This window comes from Balaenoptera physalus (genome assembly GCF_965194825.1).
Source record: "Balaenoptera physalus genome assembly, chromosome: 2".
Taxonomy (NCBI): domain Eukaryota; kingdom Metazoa; phylum Chordata; class Mammalia; order Artiodactyla; family Balaenopteridae; genus Balaenoptera; species Balaenoptera physalus.
In genome coordinates, this window is record NC_138883.1 from 84,711,050 (window position 1) to 84,732,068 (window position 21,019).

Genomic DNA, 21,019 nt, shown 5'->3' on the forward strand with positions numbered 1-21,019 from the left:
AGCTGATTTTCTGACTAACAATCAATCCTTCAGCTCTTCTCTGTTGGTTAAAGTTCAGTTTAAGCTTCACCACTTTCAGGAAGACCTCCCTGATTTCTCTTGCCTGTAACAACGTCTCCTTTTCCTATTCCTCATGAATTCCTATTAGAAGTAACACCGGCTGAAACCTTTTGAGCACTTAAAACAGATGTGCATACATATCTCACTAAATTTTCAAAAAAACCTTATATATTTCCTTCATCTTATAAATTAGGAAGAGACTGGACTGAGTTCACAATCCTAATAGTCTCCTTCCGCAACGTGCACTATTAGCAAAATGTTGCATCACCTATCCTGGTCCAAGTTCCCACTTAACTGCTACCTTCTAAAGGTGTCCAATTATTTCGTGCGTATTACATATTTAAAAAATCTTCCTGTCTAGTCTTATTTGAGGACAGACACCATCCACCAGTACAAAGTAGAATTCTACAATTAGTCAACTGATACTAGAATCTCTAAGGTGTGATCAAAACTAGACAGAGCCTTAAAATGTAGGCTGAAGAGTGATTCATTTCTCTTGACACTGTTCCTCTAGATGCTTTTTCCCTTGCTTAACACCATTCCTAAGTAATTTATTTTCTCATTTAAAAATGGAAGCAATTCTTCTGCCATTTTCTGCAGAATTCACTTGAGGTGAAGATGGATAAAAGGCATCAGCATTTTCAATGCTCTTGCCTCTACTAATAAGGACCCCCACTGGCTCTTTCTTACGGTGCTCCTTTTGTCTTGCTTTCATATGACGTATAATCCCTCAGTTTTTATAGTGCAGGTTAGAATCCTTGAGGAAAAAATTACAAACTGCCTGCCAAAGAAAGAAAATCATTATGAAAGCTTATTGTTAATCCACAGTGTCCACAGATCTAGGATTTGGAAGTACACAGTGTTTGTCATTTGTAGAGGAGTATAGCCACAGGACATTCTGGAACTTCAACAGGATATGCAAAATTTTAGAAAATTCAGTTTAAACTTTCAGGGAGAACAAAGGAAGAGAAGACAGAGTTAATGAAAATGAGACCTCTGGACTTCCCTGGTGGTGCAGTGGATTCCGGAAAGATCCCACATGCCGTGGAGCAACTAAGCCCGTATGCCACAACTACTGAGCCTGCGCTCCAGAGCCCACAAGCCGCAACTACGGAGCCCACATGCCACAACTACTGAAGCCCATGCACCTAGAGCCTGTGCTCCGCAACAAGAGAAGCCCCCGCTTGCCACAACTAGAGAAAGCCTTTGCGTGGCAACGAAGACCCAATGTAGCCAAAAATAAAATTAATCTTTAAAAAAAAAAAAGAAAAGGAGACCTCCAATTGGACTCGGGGGGGAGGGTCATTATTTGCCCAACATACCTAACATGACCTACATATGTGGAAAATGAGAGTTGATGTCACACCCCGAAGATAGTACCTTAGTAGTCCAAGCCTAAGGCAATGGTTCAGCATGAATTCATAATGGGGAATCCTGTATTATGAATCATTTCATAGGTGTTTCCTCCATATTTACATTTTTAAAAAAAAATTATTTACTTATTTATTTATTTTTGGCTGTGTTGGGTCTTCGTTTCTGTGCGAGGGCTTTCTCTAGTTGCGGCAAGTGGGGGCCACTCTTCAGCGTGGTGCGTGGGCCTTTAACTATCGCGGCCTCTCTTGTTGCGGAGCACAGGTTCCAGATGCGCAGGCTCAGTAATTGTGGCTCACGGGCCTAGTTGCTCCACGGCATGTGGGATCTTCCCAGACCAGGGCTCGAACCCGTGTCCCCTGCATTGGCAGGCAGATTCTCAACCACTGCGCCACCAGGGAAGCCCATATTTACATTTTTTTCCTGGAAGTCTCAGTGGCAACCAAACCTGATTCAACTTGGGTTCTTTTGAGATCATAAACAATAAGATTAAAGCCTAAGAGACAGGCTTGCAATTTAACTTTAAAGTCTCCCCTTCCCCCAATTTAGTGGCTATGTATCATTCAAATGGATTAAAAGAGGTGAGGAACTGGGGAGAAAGAGAGAATAAAGTAAGATTCTACTTAGCCCTATCCAATAAGCTCTTGATGTTTAAAAAAAAAAAAAAAGATTCTACTTAGAAAAAGACCCAGGGAAAAAGAATATGAAATATGTGTAAGCTAGTGGGTTAAGACAAGAACTGAGAGAACTAAAAACCAAGTTAGATGATATGAACTCAGGGAGAGGGGGTCAGGGGAGACCATGTCCATTAGAATAGGACAGAGATGACATCTTTGTTTATGGAGCTCAGTGAGACATTCTAGAGAAAATAACAATTAAAGAACTACAACAGCTGACTTAACTAAGAAAGATTAAAGCTAGTCAATCCACAATGTGTGGCCCAACAATGACTAAGGGGAAATATATTACTTGTCAGCACCTTTATGAAGTTGTAACACCAAGCTGGGCAGGCACTGGGAGGGGAAGCAAGGGAAGAAGGTGAGAGCTGAGATGGGGTGGAGGCGCCTGGCTACACAGGTCAATGAGAGGGAGTTTCAGGGTATGAGGGAGTGAAATGGAAAACAGGAAAATTTAGAGGAACAACTGGAAAAAGCTGACCAACACTTGGAGGGTGGAACTCACTCTTTTTTCCCCCAAGAGAACGGGTGGAAGTTCAGTCACTTAGGAGGGCTGAAAGCTGCCCCATGTTGTCTCACGGGACATAAGACCTCTCACACTGTTACTACGGGACAAAAGCTCTTCAATCTCTCTCTACACATAAACATTTAAAACAGATCTGACACAAACAAAACCAACAATGCAGTTTATAACAATCCCTCACTAAACAATGTCAAATGCAAAGAGATCCCTACTCCAAGAAGAATACACAAAGAACAACACAGGCAGTGAGGGGCAGTTGCCATTAATTTCATGCTAAAATCATGTTTTTACTAACAGAGTGAGCCAGACAGAATCCCAATGTTTACAAATGCACGTTTATAAATGCACTCTCAATCATAAAACATCAAGTTTTTCCTGACATTTTAGGCACACTAACCTCTTCCCTGTCCATAAATGGTTCTGAGGATCTTCCAAAGCTGAACAAATCTCAGGACAAAGGAAAAATACCAGGCAAGCAATTAAGCTTATTGTTTCTCTAATAATCCACACACAGCGAGTATAACTTAACTCCACACAAAGCTTTACCTAGCAACTCATTTAAATCTTTTATTTTATTTACTTATTTTTGGCTACATTGGGTCTTCGTTGCCGTGCGCGGGCTTTCTCTAGTTGCGGCGAGCGGGGACTACTCTTCGTTGTGGTGCGCAGGCTTCTCATCGCGGTATCTTCTCTTGTTGCAGTGCGCGGGCTTCAGTAATTGTGGTGTGCGGGCTTCAGTAGTTGTGGCACGCGGGCTCTAGAGCGCAGGCTCAGTAGTTGTGGCGCACGGACTTAGTTGCTCTGAGGCATGTGGGATCCTCCTGGACCAGGGCTCGAACCCGTGTCCCCTGCATTGGCAGGCGGATTCTTAACCACTGTGCCACCAGGGAAGCCCACTCATTTCAATCCTGTGGTCTCATTTTTTCTGAGTATTCCAGGAGGTTCTAATTTATAAGTCCCTCAGCCCTCCCCTCAAAATTAAATGTAAATTATTTTGGAATTGGGGACTCAGAATATTCAGAGTCTCTCTCTATGCCCCAGGATATAAAAAGAATTCCTACTTCTACTCCTCTAGCTATGCGGTTAGGGGCCTACTTTGGTTCTTTCTGACTGGCAGGAGCAGCTTACCTGCATAAGGCAAACTGTGAAAACCAGAAGCATGATGCAGATCTGCCCCCCTCAAACCTGCTTATTTTTTGGCCATTCAAATGAATGACTAGGCGAACTATTCCTTAAGAAACCATAGGCCAAACCTGACATAGGCAGGCTGAGAAGAAGGGAAAGATATTTTATTTTATTTTATTTTTTTTTAATTTATTTATATTTATTTTTGGCTGTGTTGGGTCTTCGTTTCTGTGCGAGGGCTTTCTCTAGTTGCGGCAAGCGGGGGGCCACTCTTCATCGCGGTGCGCGGGCCTCTCACTGTCGCGGCCTCTCTTGTTGCGGAGCACAAGCTCCAGACACGCAGGCTCAGTAGTTGTGGCTCACAGGCCTAGTTGGTCCGCGGCATGTGGGATCTTCCCAGACCAGGGCTCGAACCCGTGTGCCCTGCACTGGCAGGCAGATTCTCAACCACTGCGCCACCAGGGAAGCCCAGGAAAGATATTTTAATCAAATGAACCAATGCTAGGCCTCCCCAGGTGACCTCATCCAGCTTCATGGCCTTAAATGTTATCTATGACATGATGATTCCAAAATACATCTTGAGCCTCAAACTTTCTCCTAAATTCCACACTCTACCACCTGGGTGACAATGCCACTTAATGTCTGGCTAAGAGTCTTGAACTTAATAAACCCTAAACCAAACTCTTGATTTCCCCTCTCAAACCCGTTCTTCCCCACACCTTCGCCTTAACCAGTAGTTGGTATCTCCATCATTCCAGTTGCTCAGGTTGAACACCTTGGAGTTCTCCTTGATCCACATGACCCACATCCAATCTAGTAGTAAACCCCATTGGCTGTGCCTTCAAAATACATGCAGATTCCAATTATTTCTCATCACCTCCACTGCTTCAATCCTTGTCCAAGTCACCATCGTCTTGTGTCTAATTCCTAACTGAACTTCCTGCTTCTACATCTCTCCCTATAGTCTTCTCCACCCCACCCCCCTGAAGCCAGAAGGACACATTTAAACTCAAGCTAAAGTTCTTCCTCTGTTCAAGTTCTTCCAGTAGCCTCCCACCTCAAAATCCTAACCATGGCCTATTAAGCCCCACACAATCTGCTTCTGACACTCACTTTATACCACTCTGCCCTCATTCATTCTGTTACACCTACAAAGGGCTTGCTTCATTGCTTCATTGTGCCAAGGATGTTCTCACCTCAGGGCTTTGTTCTGTACTTATCTCCTTTCCCTGGAATGCTATTCTTTTCTGCCAGATACATAACTGGCTTGTTTTTCTCACTTTCTTCAGATCTTGGTTCAAATGTCACTTTATCAGAGAGGCTTTACCAGCCCATATAAAACAGCAACCCCTGACCCTGAACTGGGTTTTGAAAAACAATCAGAAGTTTACCAGGTGGAAGAAGACAAAGTGCCCAGGACAAAGATCTATGATGAGGGAGCTGTTAATGTAACATTATGATACAGTATGGTGGGTTCAGGAAACAAGTCAATCGTTATTACCGGAACATAAATTTTTTTGTTTTTTTCCTTGAAAAAGGACGTCTTTGTTTCTGGACAATGCACGCTTTTCTTTAACGATTAAAGCACATGTATAATGTATGCTTGAGGCCACAAAACAGGCTGTTGTAGTTAGCATAGAAATCATGTCAGAGCCAGAATGATTTCCCTGTACCCCAATATGGGAACACTTCTTTCATCCCATCCAACCGTCCGTCCGTCCATCCATCCATCCATCCACTGGACAACTGGAAGTCACAGGCCACAGGCCCTTCAGAGAGCACCAGACACAGCTTTCACCTGTACCTGCCAAGCGCCAAAGGGCGCTCCGGATCCCTAGATCCTAACAGACCCAACCCTTAGCAAACCTGCTACTCATTGTGAGGTCAGCCCCCCAACCTACCCCCACCCCACCCCCAGCCCGTGCCCCATGCTCATGCAGTTGGAGGGCTGGCTTCAACTCCGGTGAGCTGGTTTGGGACTGGAAAGGAGGGAGAGAACAGAGGGAGATGGTGGGAAGTAGGGAGGGTGCGCCAGCCTTCCTCTCCTCAGGTTACCCATGTCCCGGATCTCAGAGTCTGTGTCGCCATCTTTGACCCACTGCCCCCACACTGATGGCTGGAACTGGTGGCAAGATGCCAAGTGGACCCAAATCTGGATCTAGGTGGGAGGTGATGGAGTTCACCGTATGGAGGAAGGGGGGTGGGTTGGAATCTGGTGCCTGGTGAGGCGGCGAGTGGCAATGAAGATCCCCGAGTCCCCCCTCAAAACAATGTTCACGTTGCCGGGAAATCCACTGACCCCGAGAGAGAGCAGTACCTCCCCTAGACATGGGGAGAGGCAGCCCATGCCCTGGCGCCACAGTGGGCGGGTTCTCACTCTCCCAGTGCCTTGCAGGCAACTGTTGAAAGCCCCTTCTTTCCACCATTCTTCCACGCTAGGCCCCCAACCTCTCCCCGCCTCTGGAACATAAATTTTGGAAGGAGTAATAGTATGGCAATTAGGCTGGAAAGGGAGATAAAGGCCACAAAATGAAGGGCCTTGTATGTGTAAAAGAGCTTATACTTTATCTTGCAGATGACAGAGACTCCCTGAAGAGTTTTAAGCCAGGGAGTAGCATGGTTAATAAAGAAGGGTATAAAAACTAACAGAGAAGGTATGGGGCTAGGGACTCAGACTGGAGTCCAAAAGACCAGCTAGCAGAAAGTGATGAATCTTGTACTCATATTAAGAGTAAGACTAATTGGGCCCACTGCTGCCAACTCCTAGGCAGCTGTCAGAGAGTCCCCTTTAACCTGGGAGAGAACTTTCACTTTGCTGAATTGAATCTGTGTCTGGGTCAGTTCCTACGTGCTCCTCCCTCTATTTCAAATATGCATTGGTGGGACTTCCCTGGTGGCGCAGTGGTTAAGAATCTGCCTGCCAATGCAGGGGGCACGGGTTCGATCCTTGGTCCAGAAAGATTCCACATGCCACGGAGCAACTAAGCCCGTGTGCCACAACTACTGAGCCTGAGCTCTAGAACCCGCGAGCCACAATTACTGAGCCCGCGCACCACAACTACTGAAGCCTGCACACCTAGAGCCCGTGCTCTGCAACAAGAGAAGCCACCGCAATGAGAAGCCCACGCACCACAATGAAGAGTAGCCCCTGCTCGCCGCAACTAGGGAAAGCCTGCACGCATCAACGAAGACCCAACACAGCCAAAAAACAAAACAAAAAATATGCATTGGCTTCACTCAGCTGGAGCAAAGCTTGGGATGTGGAGGGGGGTGCCATGGGGCCTTCCAGACTAGATAAATGTAATGACTGAGACCACCCACATGCTAAACAGTGTCTCAAGACCCCTCCAGGAACCAAATAACTTGTCCTCCAATATGCCCAACTTCCCCCATTGGTCACCTCTTGGTATGAAGGAAGCACCCTGGTGCGGCAGGACTACCAGTCTTCACTCCTGGGTTCACGTCCTAGCTTGATCACCACCTGCCTGGCGTTCTCACACAGGTACCTGGGCCTCTCTAAGGATAACTGTGGTTGGGATGTTGAGACAAAGGCTTCCCGGGGTTGGGGGTGGAGAGGAGGGGAAGCAGGAGACCCAGAGATAAACTCAGGCCCAGTTCCTGGGGGCTGTACAGAGACACAGGAGAGGCATATCAACCAACCCTGGAGGGGAACAAAGGTGCCGGAGAAGAAGCTACTGCCCCCTGGGAAGCCCCTAAGAGTTTCCACCCCTCTTCCAGCGATGCCTCCAGGACACAGCAGGGCTGAACCAGTACAAGGCTCTGGAGTAGTTCCTCCACAATCGGCTCTCTTTCTCCTCTGAGGCTCCCAATCCCCAACTCTGGCCCTTCAATCCACATCATGTGTGAATTTGTTTTCACCCGCCCTGGGAATCCAGAACCTTCCCTGGACTCCCATCCCTAGCTTTCCCATAGCAGCAGAGCTGAGCACAGAGCCAGGCAGACAAGGCCTAGGGGAAAGGAGGGGTATTTGGGGCCCAGTATAAATAATGAAGTCCTGGACCTGGCTCTCTCATTTGGGGCTACAAGGGTCACAGGATCCCTGAGGGCTATTAATGTGCAGGCACTGGGGTCACACGTTTCTAGGTAGCATTTCACAACCATGAGAGAAGAAAGAATTATTATATTCATTTTATTGAGGAGGAAACTATGGTTTAGAGCAGTCAAGCAACTGTTTCACTTTCACATAGTGAACAGCAGAGCTGGGATTCAAACCCAGGTCTCATTTCTCTAATTTGAAGAAACCCAAAAACTATGGAATCTGCCCTCTACCACACACAAACTGACAACCAAAATAATTCATCAAAAAAAAAAAAAAAAAAAAGGGTATGACTAACTGGGACAGTATGCTTGAAAACTAGAGCAGAGAACCAAGGGGCAAAGAGAAAGGTTGCTGATATGACACCAAGTGAGCTACCTCATCAGAGAACCCACAAGAACAACACTACCACCAATGACTGCCTTCTCTTAAGATGACTGAGGCTGATGATGTGCACATAAGATACAGAATCTAGCCAGTTATGCCTCCAGCAGTCCCTAGGCCCTGGAACCCTGTCCCAGCACGGTTAATTGGCTGAAGTGGTTTAGATGCCGAGGAAGGTACAGCTGAGTCCTATGGTTGATATTCTACTTGGTGATGTTACAGAATCTGTTTTTCATTCTTGAAGGCAGGCAGTTCTACAGCGTAGCAGTTAACAAGGAGAAAGAATGAACACAGCCTAGAAGTGGAACCTGGGAAACATGGGATCTAGTTCCAGCTCTACTGTTGTGAATTTATTCAAGCTTCTTCACCTTTGTACTTCATTCATTTCTCCATGACCCTCCAGAGTTTGCATCCTCCTCGTATTTGTGGGGATTCTGATGCTCTGTATTTCACAGAGAGGTACCACAACGATCACATTAAATGACATTTGCAGAATCATGCCTTCTACAAAACAATTTCCCATTTATGCATTTTTATGTCTCAGGGTTACTGATATTGTTTTTAAATATACTTATAACCTGGGAATAAATCTGAGATACAAAAGGAATGCTCTTTTCTTCTCCCTTTCAGATGCTGAAGTATTCCTCCAAGGAGATTGGGCATAAAAGGATAGATAATTTGATGGGATGTCTTTTTATTTTTTAAATCACCAATTTCATTGCTCTCCAACCATGTTTATAAGTTCGGGATACAAAAATATGAGTTTTTCCTATGATGGAATAATGCATAAGAGTAATAAAACAACTTTTTGATTTGTTCAGTTATAGCTCCTAAAACAAACACATCTGGTTAGTTGAGCTGACTGATTTTTTTTTCCAGTTTGTTTATTCACTGACATATTCCAAGGGTTTAAAACACTATCAGACACATAGGAGGCATTTACTAAATATGTGTTGAATGAATGTGTAAGAAACTTAGAATAAGAGAATGGACAGAAAAGCCCAAAAGGAAAGCTAAAATGTTCCAGTTCCAGGCAAAGTGCCACTATTGTCTTTTAACACAACAAGAGACAAAGAAATAAAAAGTCTGTGACACATAATAAAGGATAATGCAAACCGAACAACATATTTATAGTAGAAAAACCGCATATCCAGTGTAGTTTTGTGCTCTTGTTACTTACTGTATCTGCCGCAGTCAGATTGATACCCAGTCCTCCAGCTCGTGTACTTAGCAGGAACACAAAAATGTCATTCCTGCAGAAGAGGGAGGAATATTTTAAGAGGAAAAAATGAAAAAGAAAAATGGCATGTGGCAAAAGAGAGGGATCTCTGGACAAAGATCAGTGTCTAGGCCTAGAAAGAAGTTTTGGTGGTTACCCAGACCTGATCCAGGTTTCTCTGACACACTGTACAAAGGTGCTCTGTTGCTAAAATCAAACCATGGCAGTCACCTTCCAATCTGCAGATAAACTTTTGCTGCTCATTAATATTGACTGATAGGCAATATAATTACAAACATTTGGCAAATGTAACAGAAAAATATGCTATGGAAGTAGAGACCTCTCTTTCTGTAATAGTCATATTTTTAGCAAGTCAAACTATTCCCAGTTCATACAGAGGGGACAAATAAGTCAGTATTTCCTGGTGTTTCCCCAAAGAATCATGACTTCCAACAATCTGGGAACTAATGATTTTAACTCCAAAGCACTCAAATTCATATGAAGAAAGTTAGTCCCAGAAAAATGACCTGAGGTCAGGATTAAGACTCAGGTTATGACTTCTAAGTATTAAGTTGAAGTTAGGATCAATCCATGAAGACAGGCTGAAATGAAAGTACTTTTTGACAAATGCCAACATAACCCTTAACAGAAACAAGACATAGTTTTCTCATTTTCCCTCTACATCCTACATCCTATTAAAGAAACCCAGAATTACAAATAAATCAGTAGGTGCCACCGTCATTCATTCAGGCAGCAAATATTCACTGAATATCTTCTAGGAACAAGGGCCATTCAGATCACAAAGAGCAGTCTTCGACTGTAAGATTTATCTATGTATACACATACAACTAGGGGCTCGGTTTGAGCCCAGTTCCTGCAGATAACATAAATATATTTCAAGACTATCTTGCATTTTCATGTTCCTGCCACCTCAGGTTATTTTCCAGAACACTTCTAAGGGAAAGGGACTGCATTATACTGGTGAACAAACTTTACAGCCCTCTAAATCAAGCTGCTCACCCACTTTCTCCATGACTATAATGAGGAATAAAAGTAGAAATTCATTTATATCAGTGTTATTCAAATTGCAGGTCACACCTATCATTGGTCATGAAATCAGTTTGGTGGGTCTGGACCACATAAATTAAAGAAATAAATAGAACAGATTAGAAAATATTATAATACAACAAAGGTCATAAGGATAAGTATTGTTTTGTGATTTCAGATATGGTAGATATGTATTAAATCCCAATGTAAGATGAATTTTATTCTGTGGGTTCCAGTTAAAAAAAAAAAAGAAAGAAAAAAGAAACACACTGACATCAGGATGCTCTCATCCCTCCCTTGATGCTGTTCTTCCTTGGTAAAGTCACTTGGCTGCTAAAGGTCTGTTTCCTGTGCTATAAAATGAGGATGCTCTGAATATAGCTGAAGTGACTAAATGATGACATATCAATGGCAAACATGAATACCAGTGAAGGAACTATTCTGAAATAAGTATCCTGGTTAAGCCCTAAGCTGGGTAGGTCCTAGTAGAAATCTGTCCATTAATTTGCTTTCAATTAAACACAGCTTTCCTAGAGGCAGACATGGACAACAGATCATGTTTGGAGGCCTCTTGTAGGGCATAATTCCAAAAGTATTGTACTCTCATGAAAGTTCTGCTCGTTTATCCTTGAATTTTATCATAAAGTTTAATATTTCAGAATTTTATTTATAAGATGTCATCTTTCACGGTTAAATCATAAAGGGCAAACCAAAAAGTTAAAAGGCATCTGCCAGTTTACAAACACATTTTCCCATAGATATGGGATGATATAAATGGAAGCTTGATACCTCACAGCCCATGGGAGAATATTTAACCATAATAAGGCTTCAAATAAAAATTGATGTAGCCTTCCAGGGCCAAACTAATCTCTATAGAATAATCCTTCCCACTCTGGCCTTAGGAAGACTGCTCAGTCCCATACATCTCTCTTTCCTGCTCTGTGGACACAGAGGCAGGGGTCAGACGCTTCTCTCCGATATCTGATATAGAGCTGATGGAGTCACCCGATGCCTAGGACTTTTTGTTGGTGTGGGGATGGGGGAACAGGGATGGGACAGGGAGGGAGACAGAAGGCAGCTGGGATCTATAGTAAAAGAGTAGAGGCGAAAAGATGGGTCATTTCCATAGTCTGGACAGTCAGAGAGATAAGTCCCCAGATGTGGTAATCATTCACAAACAAGGACTATATAGAGAAAAAAAACACCAGAGAAAGGAATATAGGTAAAAATAAATTAGTAGCAAAACTTAGAAACATTAATGGTGGAAAATGTTTTTTTGGGGATATTAACTATTTATTGAGAAGATGCTTTTAATGATGAGGTAGATGGTAAGTAGCAACGTTTGGCTGCATTCAGTGTAATTTCATCATACTATAATGGAAAAATAAGGATTATGAGAACCCTGGGTGATTAAAAATCAAAGAAATTAGTGTCCATCCTGGATCACACTGTTGGATCATATGTAAACAAAAACATCTAAACTGAACTGTTGATAAGTTCTTTTCTACTTAATAAATCTAGTATTGATAATGTGAGAATTAATGTTTTGGGAGCTGACTAAGAGGAAGAAAACAGAATCCCAGAAGGCAACATGATGGTTTGGGTGCCCTCTAGGGGGCTATACAGGAATCTCAACTCAGGGTCTCTATTGGAAGGGGCCATAGAGAACAGGTTTCAGGAGGGTCTGTGAAGGAGCCTATGAAATCATGTAGCAAAGACATGCCTATGTCTCACTCTTACTCTTCTTTAGTTAATGGCCCCTGAGGCTACTATGCACCAAAATACTCAAATAGTGCTGGGTACGTAGCTGACTGCAGTAAAGACTTGCTGAATGAAAAAGAGCCAGAATTAAAGATACTGGAGCTTTATACTCTCACCAAGAAGGAAAAATCCACACTACACTCATTTTTTCTCATGTTTTCCAAATGGTCACCCGAGTAATCAGATAATCAGGGGGATCCATTTGGCAAACGTCATGGGGTAGGAGGAAGGGAAGCAAAGGCCAAGGCAACCCAGAGCAAAGACCTTGTGAATGGCTTGTAGGATCACGCACTGGTCACGTGTTCTGAATGTTGCCCAGTCAGGACATCCTGGCCAAACAGTCTTTAGTCTCAGTCAGACTCTTTCCTGGAAGGATCCCTCATAAATAAATCTTGTATAAAGGGAATGTAAATGGCTTTTTATAGGAGTTCTTGTTTACTCTGGCTGACCTTTGAGCCACAGGGCTTTCCAGTTGAAACTACAATTTTTTTCTTTTGATGTCTTTTCATTAATAATAATGAAAATATTTGGCAAGTCATGCTTTTTTGTTTTCAAAAACACCTGTCTTTTTCTCTATATTGGGCTACTGTTGCCATTCAAATTTGTAAATTTAGATCCCATTTGGAGGGACCTGCCTGACAAGCTTCTAATCAGCGTAGGCACAGTTCAGATTCTGTACATGAGAGGTTAGGAGATTATTTCCTAGCCACAATCCTAACTCTACCATCTAGCTCATATGTAGGAAGGGAAGGAGACTTTAGTCTGTTTTTTCATTTTACCTAATATTAGATGCAGATGCAGGTGTTAAAATGATTGTTACTCGTTATCTAAATAAAACTCATTGCTCCCTAAGTAATTCTTAGTTGTAGAATTTGGATGCTCAAGTAAGGTTTTCCAGGAAAGCATAAAAACAAGATATTTACTAAGTAGATCTAGTATAATTTAATGGTGAAAATACCCTTCTTTTAAAGCTAAGCTTTTCAAGACTAATGTGTGCTACTGTGATTGCCCAAGTAATCACAAGTTAAATAAGAGATTTTCGAAGTAGTAAATTAGATACATCTACTGATTTTTTCCACTAAAAGGTCACTGTAAAACGTAGTGAGCCCTGGATCTCACAGTCCAGTTTTCTGGGAATTGGTTCAGCTAGAAGAAAAATTGTAGCTCTACCACTCAGAAGCCCAAACTGTTAGAAGTCAACATAATACAGCTCTGATTGGAATCTAAACCAGTAGAATTTTCTACAAAGCAATATGACAATATGCACAGTCTTAAACATTCATATTCCTTTACTCAATAACCTCTCGTTTGAATCTATATTAAGAAAATAATCTAAAATGATGACAAAGCTTTGTAACAAAGATACTCAACATTTTAACAACAGAAAGGTGGTATATATCCAATGTAATGGAATATTGATCATTAAAAATAATGATTACAATGACTCTTTTTTTAATGATATGTGAAGACCTTTATGATATACTGTTAAGTGGAAGAAATGAGGACACAGTCATCTCTACAATATGGTATCAACATATAAATCTAACTACATACACACATCAAAGACAAGAGGAATAAACCAAAATGTTAACAGTGATGGGATTGTGGGTGATTTTTACTTTCTTCATCAAATATTTCTCAAATTTTCCTCAATAGGCATTTTATATAATATACAATGGCCCCAACTGTTACTGGAAAAAAAAAATTAGCTTTGCTATAAATGAGATTCTCAAATGTACAATATCGAACATATTAGTGGAAAAAAATCACAAACAGTAATAGGCAAAAGATCTATTACTTAATGGCTTTTCTTCTAACACACAACTCATGCTGCCTCATACCAATGTGCCCAAATCACTGAAGTGCTGGTATTCCTGGAGAAAACATAGGCACCCTGGGGAAAACATACAGTCTATAGATCTTGTATGTAAGATTCCTGTCATTTGGAGCTCTGAAGGTTGGACTAGATAAGGACATAGTGAAATGTATTTCATTTGATTTCAAAATCAAGAAAAGATAAAGATCAGCTGGTAAACTTTTTTGGGGGTGGGGAGAGGTGCACAGCAGTATGGAGTGCTAGGAGGCACTACTATGATTATACATGTCTCAGTCAAATAATCAATTTAAGAATCAGTCAAAAGCTTCTGCTAGGTAAGAAGCTAAGTTAGGTCATCTACAAGCTGCTTCAGGTAACAAACTAAAAGAGGTCCAAAGCAGCTCTTCCCCTCCATTGTTGGTCAAACAGGCACCTGAATGCAGAAGTAGTTTCAACCTAGGAGTTATTGGTCTGAGTATAAACTGTAAACCAAAACATCAGGATGTATCTCCTTACCCATGCTGTGTTATAAAGGACCGTGAAACAGCAAAAATTCTCAATCAGAGGACATTCTATGTTGAACTACGGATTTGTTTTATGCTGAAGTAAAACATGCTTTAAAACCGAAATGAAAGAAACTAAAAATTGCAACCTAAATACAAATGGCTATGTGCTTAATTTTCTACCCAAGAATTCGAAAGTTAAATATTAACAGACTACACAATTAAAGGCCAAAAATTCAGAATTGTTCTGACTTACAGAACATTAAGATCTACTCTATTCCTTAGTTCTCCAGGTCTAAGGAAAATTAAGGGTGGAGTTCAGGAGACCTGTCACTAGCGGACCCTGGCTTTCTCCTTGGAGAGAGCAGTAAGCAGACCCTGCTTATTACAATGAGAACCTGCACTTGGGATAATTATGGCTCTGTAGGCCGTCAGCATCCAGCAGGCAGTATTTGAAATTTCATAGGCTCATTATCAGGTGGGAGAAGTACTATAACTGAGAGCTGCCAGATGAATAGATTGCACACTACTGCAATTTGTCATACTGCACTGTACTACTACAATATTAGAGGGAAAGCAGGAAAAAGGAGGTATTTTTCTTTAAACTTATACAAAATGAAATAGGTAAGCAAAAACAAAAAGAAAATCAACTGTTAAGTCAATACCCAGAGATAGCCATTGTTAACATTTAGGAATATAGCCTTGTGGACTTTTTTCTATGTACATATTATTCACATAAGGATCCTGGTTCATACTCAGAAATCATTTCTTTTATTGCCCAAAGAAACGGGCACTGATTTGGCACTAAAATTACCAACTATTCATTTCCTCTCTCTTTCACAGACACACAGGTCTAAACCACTATAAGCAGATCTAGCTACCTCATAAAATAGCAGAGATTATATCATGATTGCTTAACAATCTGAGATGTGTTGGTATTTCTTTTAACTCACCATCTCAACTAGAGGAAAATCAAATGACCATTTTTATAATTCCTATTAACATTACCTGGTCTGAAAATCAGCAACCATGTCCCGCCTCTCTGAGATCTTGGATGAGCCATCAAGCCTCATGTAGGTATGCTTCCTGTAAACCACATATTCCTGCCAATCAGAGTAAAAAGATATAGTAAGTTTGATGCAAATTACTGCATTCTAATTTCCACAAGCATCTACCCACCTCATCCATACTGGGGGCAAGTCATTCTATCCAGCATGAGGAGAAAGCAATCTCAGAAGTACAGGAATTTGATTCGTAAATGAGTTTACTGTCAGTGTGCAAAAATAGAGGGTACCCTGAAGATTACAACGACTCTCAATTTCAACTTAGAAACTAATCTTATTCCTGCAGATTTCTGTAGGTTTTGTAAAAGAACAAACTAAACAAAATGAAATCTGTAAACCAAAATGGCTTTTCAGTCACCAACCAGATGTCTCTCATGGCTATGGAATGGCCAGTTTTCTTTCAGCAACACCCACCCCAATGGGTTTCCCTCCAGCAAATTCTTTCTGACCAAAGTCCTTGAATTTACAACCTAAGCTCCCTTCTCCCAGCACAGCATACGTCACTGTTAAGCGAGGCCTAAGCATCAGAATGAACAGAAGACAAGGTAACTTTCCACGGCAGAGAATGTTCTTGGCATTATCTGTAAGAGGAATTAAAACTTTTAAGAACGGAGAAGAGATTTCAAGAGATGCAATAGAGGAGATGTATCTCCATTCTTGGAAGTTGCAATTCCTCTTACAGATATGTCCCAATGAGCACTGATTTCCTTTCTTTACCCCGATTATATGGATTATGTTTCAAAAAGTACACTTGCAGAGGGACCGTTACCAAAACCTAATACAGGGACTTCCCTGGTGGCGCAGTGGTTAAGAATCCACCTGCCAATGCAGGGGACACAGGTTCTAGCCCCAGTCCGGGAAGATCCCACATGCCGCGGAGCAACTAAGCCCGTGCGCCACAACTACTGAGCCTGCGCTCTAGAGCCCGTGAGCCACAACTACTGAGCCCACATGCCTAGAGCCCGTGCTCCACGACAAGAGAAGCCACTGCAATTAGCAGCCCGTGCACTGCAATGAAGAGTAGCCCCCGCTCGCCGCAACTAGAGAAAGCCCATGTGCAGCAACGGAGACCCAAGGCAACCAAAAAACAAAAAGCTAATGCAGCTGCCTATTTATAAGAAACACCATGAAGCAGTTTTTCCAGTTCAAAAAAACCTTTTTCCTACTGAAAAAGACTAATCATTTCTACATTTGGGAGATGTTTCTATTAATTAATTTTCTGTGGTCGAATGTTCTTTCATTGTAATAGTCTCATTATAGACCTCTTATACCTGGCTGGGTACTTCAGCACAGAAGGTTGTTACAGTTTGGTATGACTGGTGCAGTGTATGTGGCAGCACTCTTAGAGCAAGTTGATATATATATATATATATATATATATATATATATATATAAAATATATATGTGTGTGTGTGTGTGTGTGTGTGTGTGTGTAGGTATGTATGTATGTATGTGTGTGTGTGTATATATATATATTTTTTTTTTCTTCTTTTTTTCACTATTTCTTTCTGTCTCCAGGTGGTTCTTTAAGGGCTTTGGTAATCACAGGGGGGACAGAAAATATTCAGTCAAAGCAAGCTTCACATTTAGTGGTAGAGCCCTATAATGGGAATGGGTTAATGGCAGAAGAGTAGGGGGTGTTTTGGATGAGGAATTCAGGAAAGAAGATGAAAAATGGCAGCATGATGATGGTCTTTAGAGGCTCACTATACCTGGGCAGCTAATCCAATCAGGAGATGTTGCCATCCAGAACAATAAAATACCTAGATTATAGAGAGACAGCCCACAGATTTGAACTTTAACCAAAAGGTGGGCTTCCTGCATAGGCATTGCACTCTTCTGCCTTTTGAACCAGAACTTCCAACTTTAGTGACAGGACTGATAAATGAATCTTCTTGTAGATCTTGTTGTTCACATCATTTATATATCAAGGTCAGAACAACATTAGAGATATTAATCCCAGGCCATAATCAAACCAACACTGATCATAGACAACCTGTTACTGAGGCAACGGAAGTGAATCTTTCCCATTTGCTGCTTTAAGCCTTTGCTCTCTCACCCAGGGGAATAGTGGGATTTCAGAAGGCTTAGTTGAGTTTAGATCCTATTTCAGTAAATAGCTTCAAAACAACAAGTAAATGGACATGGAAACAGCAGTTAAAAGCAGGACAGAGGCATAGCTATATCCTGACAATACAGAAAAACATCTATAAGATAAAGACTGAGCTAAAAAGGCAATTCAATATTTCTTTCATTCACAAATTCTGGCTACATCAAAGCTATCCTAGACATCTCTCTAGAACTCTAGGCTATTTGGGAAAGATACTTAATTTAACCAAATGCTCATCCGGAAAGAAAAGCCTTATTTTTTCCAATTGTTAATTTCAAGAACTGTTCCATTCTTAGTTCAGTTCTCCTATGATCCTAAAAACACCTAATGATTTAATATAAAATTTAATTCTATTTTTTAAAATAAAAAGACAAATTTACAACAACAAATGATTTGATAGTAGTCATAGCACTTTTGAAAAGTTTAAAAATCTATTTAAAAAAATCTATCCCCACTTAACAATCTCTATATCAAAAGGTTTTCTAATATCCGTCTTAAGAGTCTTTCTTAATATATTCTTTTCAAAGCCAGCAGCTGAGACTGGTTAATTAGTAACTATTTGCTGAGTTTTGCAGTTAAATGTCTTTTACTTTTATTTATTTTTTAAACAAACTTTATTTACGACTGCGTTGGGTCTTCTTTGCTGCGCACGGGGTTTCTCTAGTTGCGGCCAGCGGAGGTTACTCTGTTGCGGTGCGCGGGCCTCTCATTGCAGTGGCTTCTCTTGCTGTGGAGCACAGGCTCTACGCTTGCGGGCTCTAGAGCGCAGGCTCAGTAGTTGTGCTGCATGTGCTTAATTGCTCCGCAGCATGTGGGATCTTCCCGGACCAGGGCTTGAACCGGTGTCCCCTGCATTGGCAGGCGGATTCTTAACCATTGCGCCACCACTGAAGTCCCTTAAATGTCTTTCAAGGATGGCACAGCATTCTCATTCATCCCCCAATAGTCTGTAATTCACTCCCATGCCTGAGGACCACTGCTGGATGACTACTGCTTGCTAGATGACTACTGCTTGCTGGATGACTTTACTGTGTTTTGTAGGAACCGTGTCATGTTAGCACTCCTGTGCATTAAGAAGGGCTTATGGTACAGAAAGGCCAACCGTTACCCAGTTCTTCCTGACACTTGGCACTCTGTAGAAACCAAGGGCATTTCTAACCCAAGTCTACTTGGGTTATTTAGGAAAAGCTCAGAAAATGATCCATCAGTATGATTAAATTTCTTGGAACCTTGTAAACCAAGAATTCCTTTCCACTTAAAGCAGCGAAGAGAAAAGAGAAACCAAATGTAGACTTTCCTCTCCCAGAAGTCTCATAATTTAGTATCCTCCCTTAATTAAATAAATATGAACACCAGTATTCTCAACTGGATCAATAACCACTAACCAAAGTAAGCTCTAATTCTGCTTGAACTAATAAAATAAAAATTATGGCTTTTAACATTTAGGAAGTCTTTAGACCTATACAGTTCTAGTAGGTACTATTTTTAAAAATTATTGAAGAAGCCAAAGGGGTTATGGACAAGATGTACTCTTGGCATCTGAGTAGTGATTTTCAGCCGGGATTAAAATTCCTGGGTCCCACCCCCCCAGGAATTCTGACTCTGTAGGTCTGGGTTAGGGCCTAGACCGGTTTATTTTTAAAAAGCTCCAAAGATGATTGCAATAGACACCCTATTTCTAGAGCTGAGAACAACCACTCCAGAGGGAAGGCAGGGCAGGGTCCCTTAGAATCATGCTATCTCAGCATGGCTCTCAGATGAGCAACACATGAAGTTTGTCAGAAATGCAGAACTGAGGGGCACACCCCATATCTAGTAAATCGAAATCTGCATTTAACAGGTGTGACTTGTAAGTACATTTATACTGTTATAGAACATACCCTTATGCTATTTCTAAAGCACTGGAACACTTTTTTCAAGAAAACTCTTATATGGAATCCCTCTAATGTAAAATAGATTTTTAAAAAAATTAACTATTCTAGCTAACAAAGAAGGGTAGGGAGTCCAGGCCCCACCTGTTTAATGTCTACACCTAGGTCTCCTGTCCTGTACCCAACCCCATCAGTTGAAAAACCACTGTCTTAGAATACAAATTGAGAAGACAGGTCAGTTCTGGAACACGTCCCTAAGTCCTACCTTTTAAGCAGTAGCATGTGAACAGAGCTATTAGCATAACTCAAAATAGTTTCAGCAAGTGCCTCTCAATCCTTTAAAGTATACTAAATAAAAGCAAACATTCACACACCCAGGGGCATAATACAAAGGGTCTAGGTTCATCTTGTAGTAGTGATAATGATGATGACTAGCATTTACTGAACATTTACTAAGTGACAATCACTATTCTGTGTATTTTACCTGGTTTTGCTTATCTAATCCTCACTACAGCCTTTCGGGTAGGTGTTATTATTGTCACTCCCATATCTTACAGATGTTAAGCAAGGTCTCTAAAGTGACACAGGCAGCAGGCATGAAGCTAGGATGGGAACTCAAGTAGACTAGATCCAGAGCCTTTAGCTTAACCCTTCCACCTACTGCTTCCCAGATAGAACAGAAGCTCACTACCACGAGCGGAAAAAAAGGGGAGGGAGAAGCCCCACAAGGTTCTTAATATATTATGACTATAACCCCCATCCATCATCTGAAAGAAAGGGTAACTGGGCACTTGAAAAAATAAAGGCAAATGTTTATACATCCCTAACGCAAACCTTCCGTTCTGAGACTTCTTCTCTATTTCAAAGTTGTCTCTGATGTTCATTTTAACCCAATTTCACTGTCACAAAAAAATTTGAGGGGAAGACTCAGTATGATCCACAAACCTGCAGACCTAGTGTAACTTTATTTTCCTGGACATGCCCCTTTCCATCTTTGGTGTATATCACCGGCAAAAAGTGAGGCTCCTCTCAATGTCTATTACAACTTCTCTTTTGTCCAAGCAAATTGCACCAAGTAAGTGAAATATGATAGCTATCCTTCCCTTATCTAATATAGAGCCCTCTGGAGCAATCACAAAGCATTCATGGGCCCACCATAATCTGCCTTCACCCTACTTGTTATTCCCCTTTCTTCTACACCATATGCTCCAGTTACACTAAACTACTCCCCACTGCCCAATGTCTTGTACCTTCCCACGTCTGTGCCTTTTTACATCTGGCTTCCTTAGTCTGGAAATGCCCTTTTTCCTCATGGTTGAAATTCTATTTAAGTTCAGTTCATATGTCACCGTATGTGAAGCCTCCCCGAAGTGACCCAGTTGGAAATAAATGTATCATCCCTCTTGCTACCTTCAGCTCTGTTTATGCTTT

At 41.5% G+C, this 21,019-nt stretch overlaps 2 protein-coding genes across 5 annotated transcripts in view; one reads left to right on the forward strand and one right to left on the reverse strand.

The window, feature by feature from the left end:
• CHAC1 (ChaC glutathione specific gamma-glutamylcyclotransferase 1) overlaps positions 1–3,917 on the forward strand; it is a 35,951-nt gene extending 32,034 nt beyond the window's left edge. Inside the window, exon 5 of the mRNA XM_082449384.1 lies at positions 1,013–3,917. Within this exon, the coding sequence (XP_082305510.1) occupies positions 1,013–1,197 (185 nt within the window). The 3' untranslated portion in view covers positions 1,198–3,917. The remainder of the gene's footprint in view (positions 1–1,012) is intronic.
• Positions 1–21,019, reverse strand: part of INO80 (INO80 complex ATPase subunit) — a 129,464-nt gene that overhangs the window by 11,364 nt on the left and 97,081 nt on the right. For all 4 annotated transcript variants that reach the window (XM_082449312.1, XM_082449310.1, XM_082449311.1 and 1 more), the window contains 2 exons: positions 15,552–15,646; positions 9,378–9,450 (listed from right to left, as the gene is read on the reverse strand). In XM_082449312.1, coding sequence (XP_082305438.1) covers positions 9,378–9,450; positions 15,552–15,646 — 168 coding nt within the window. The remainder of the gene's footprint in view (positions 1–9,377; positions 9,451–15,551; positions 15,647–21,019) is intronic.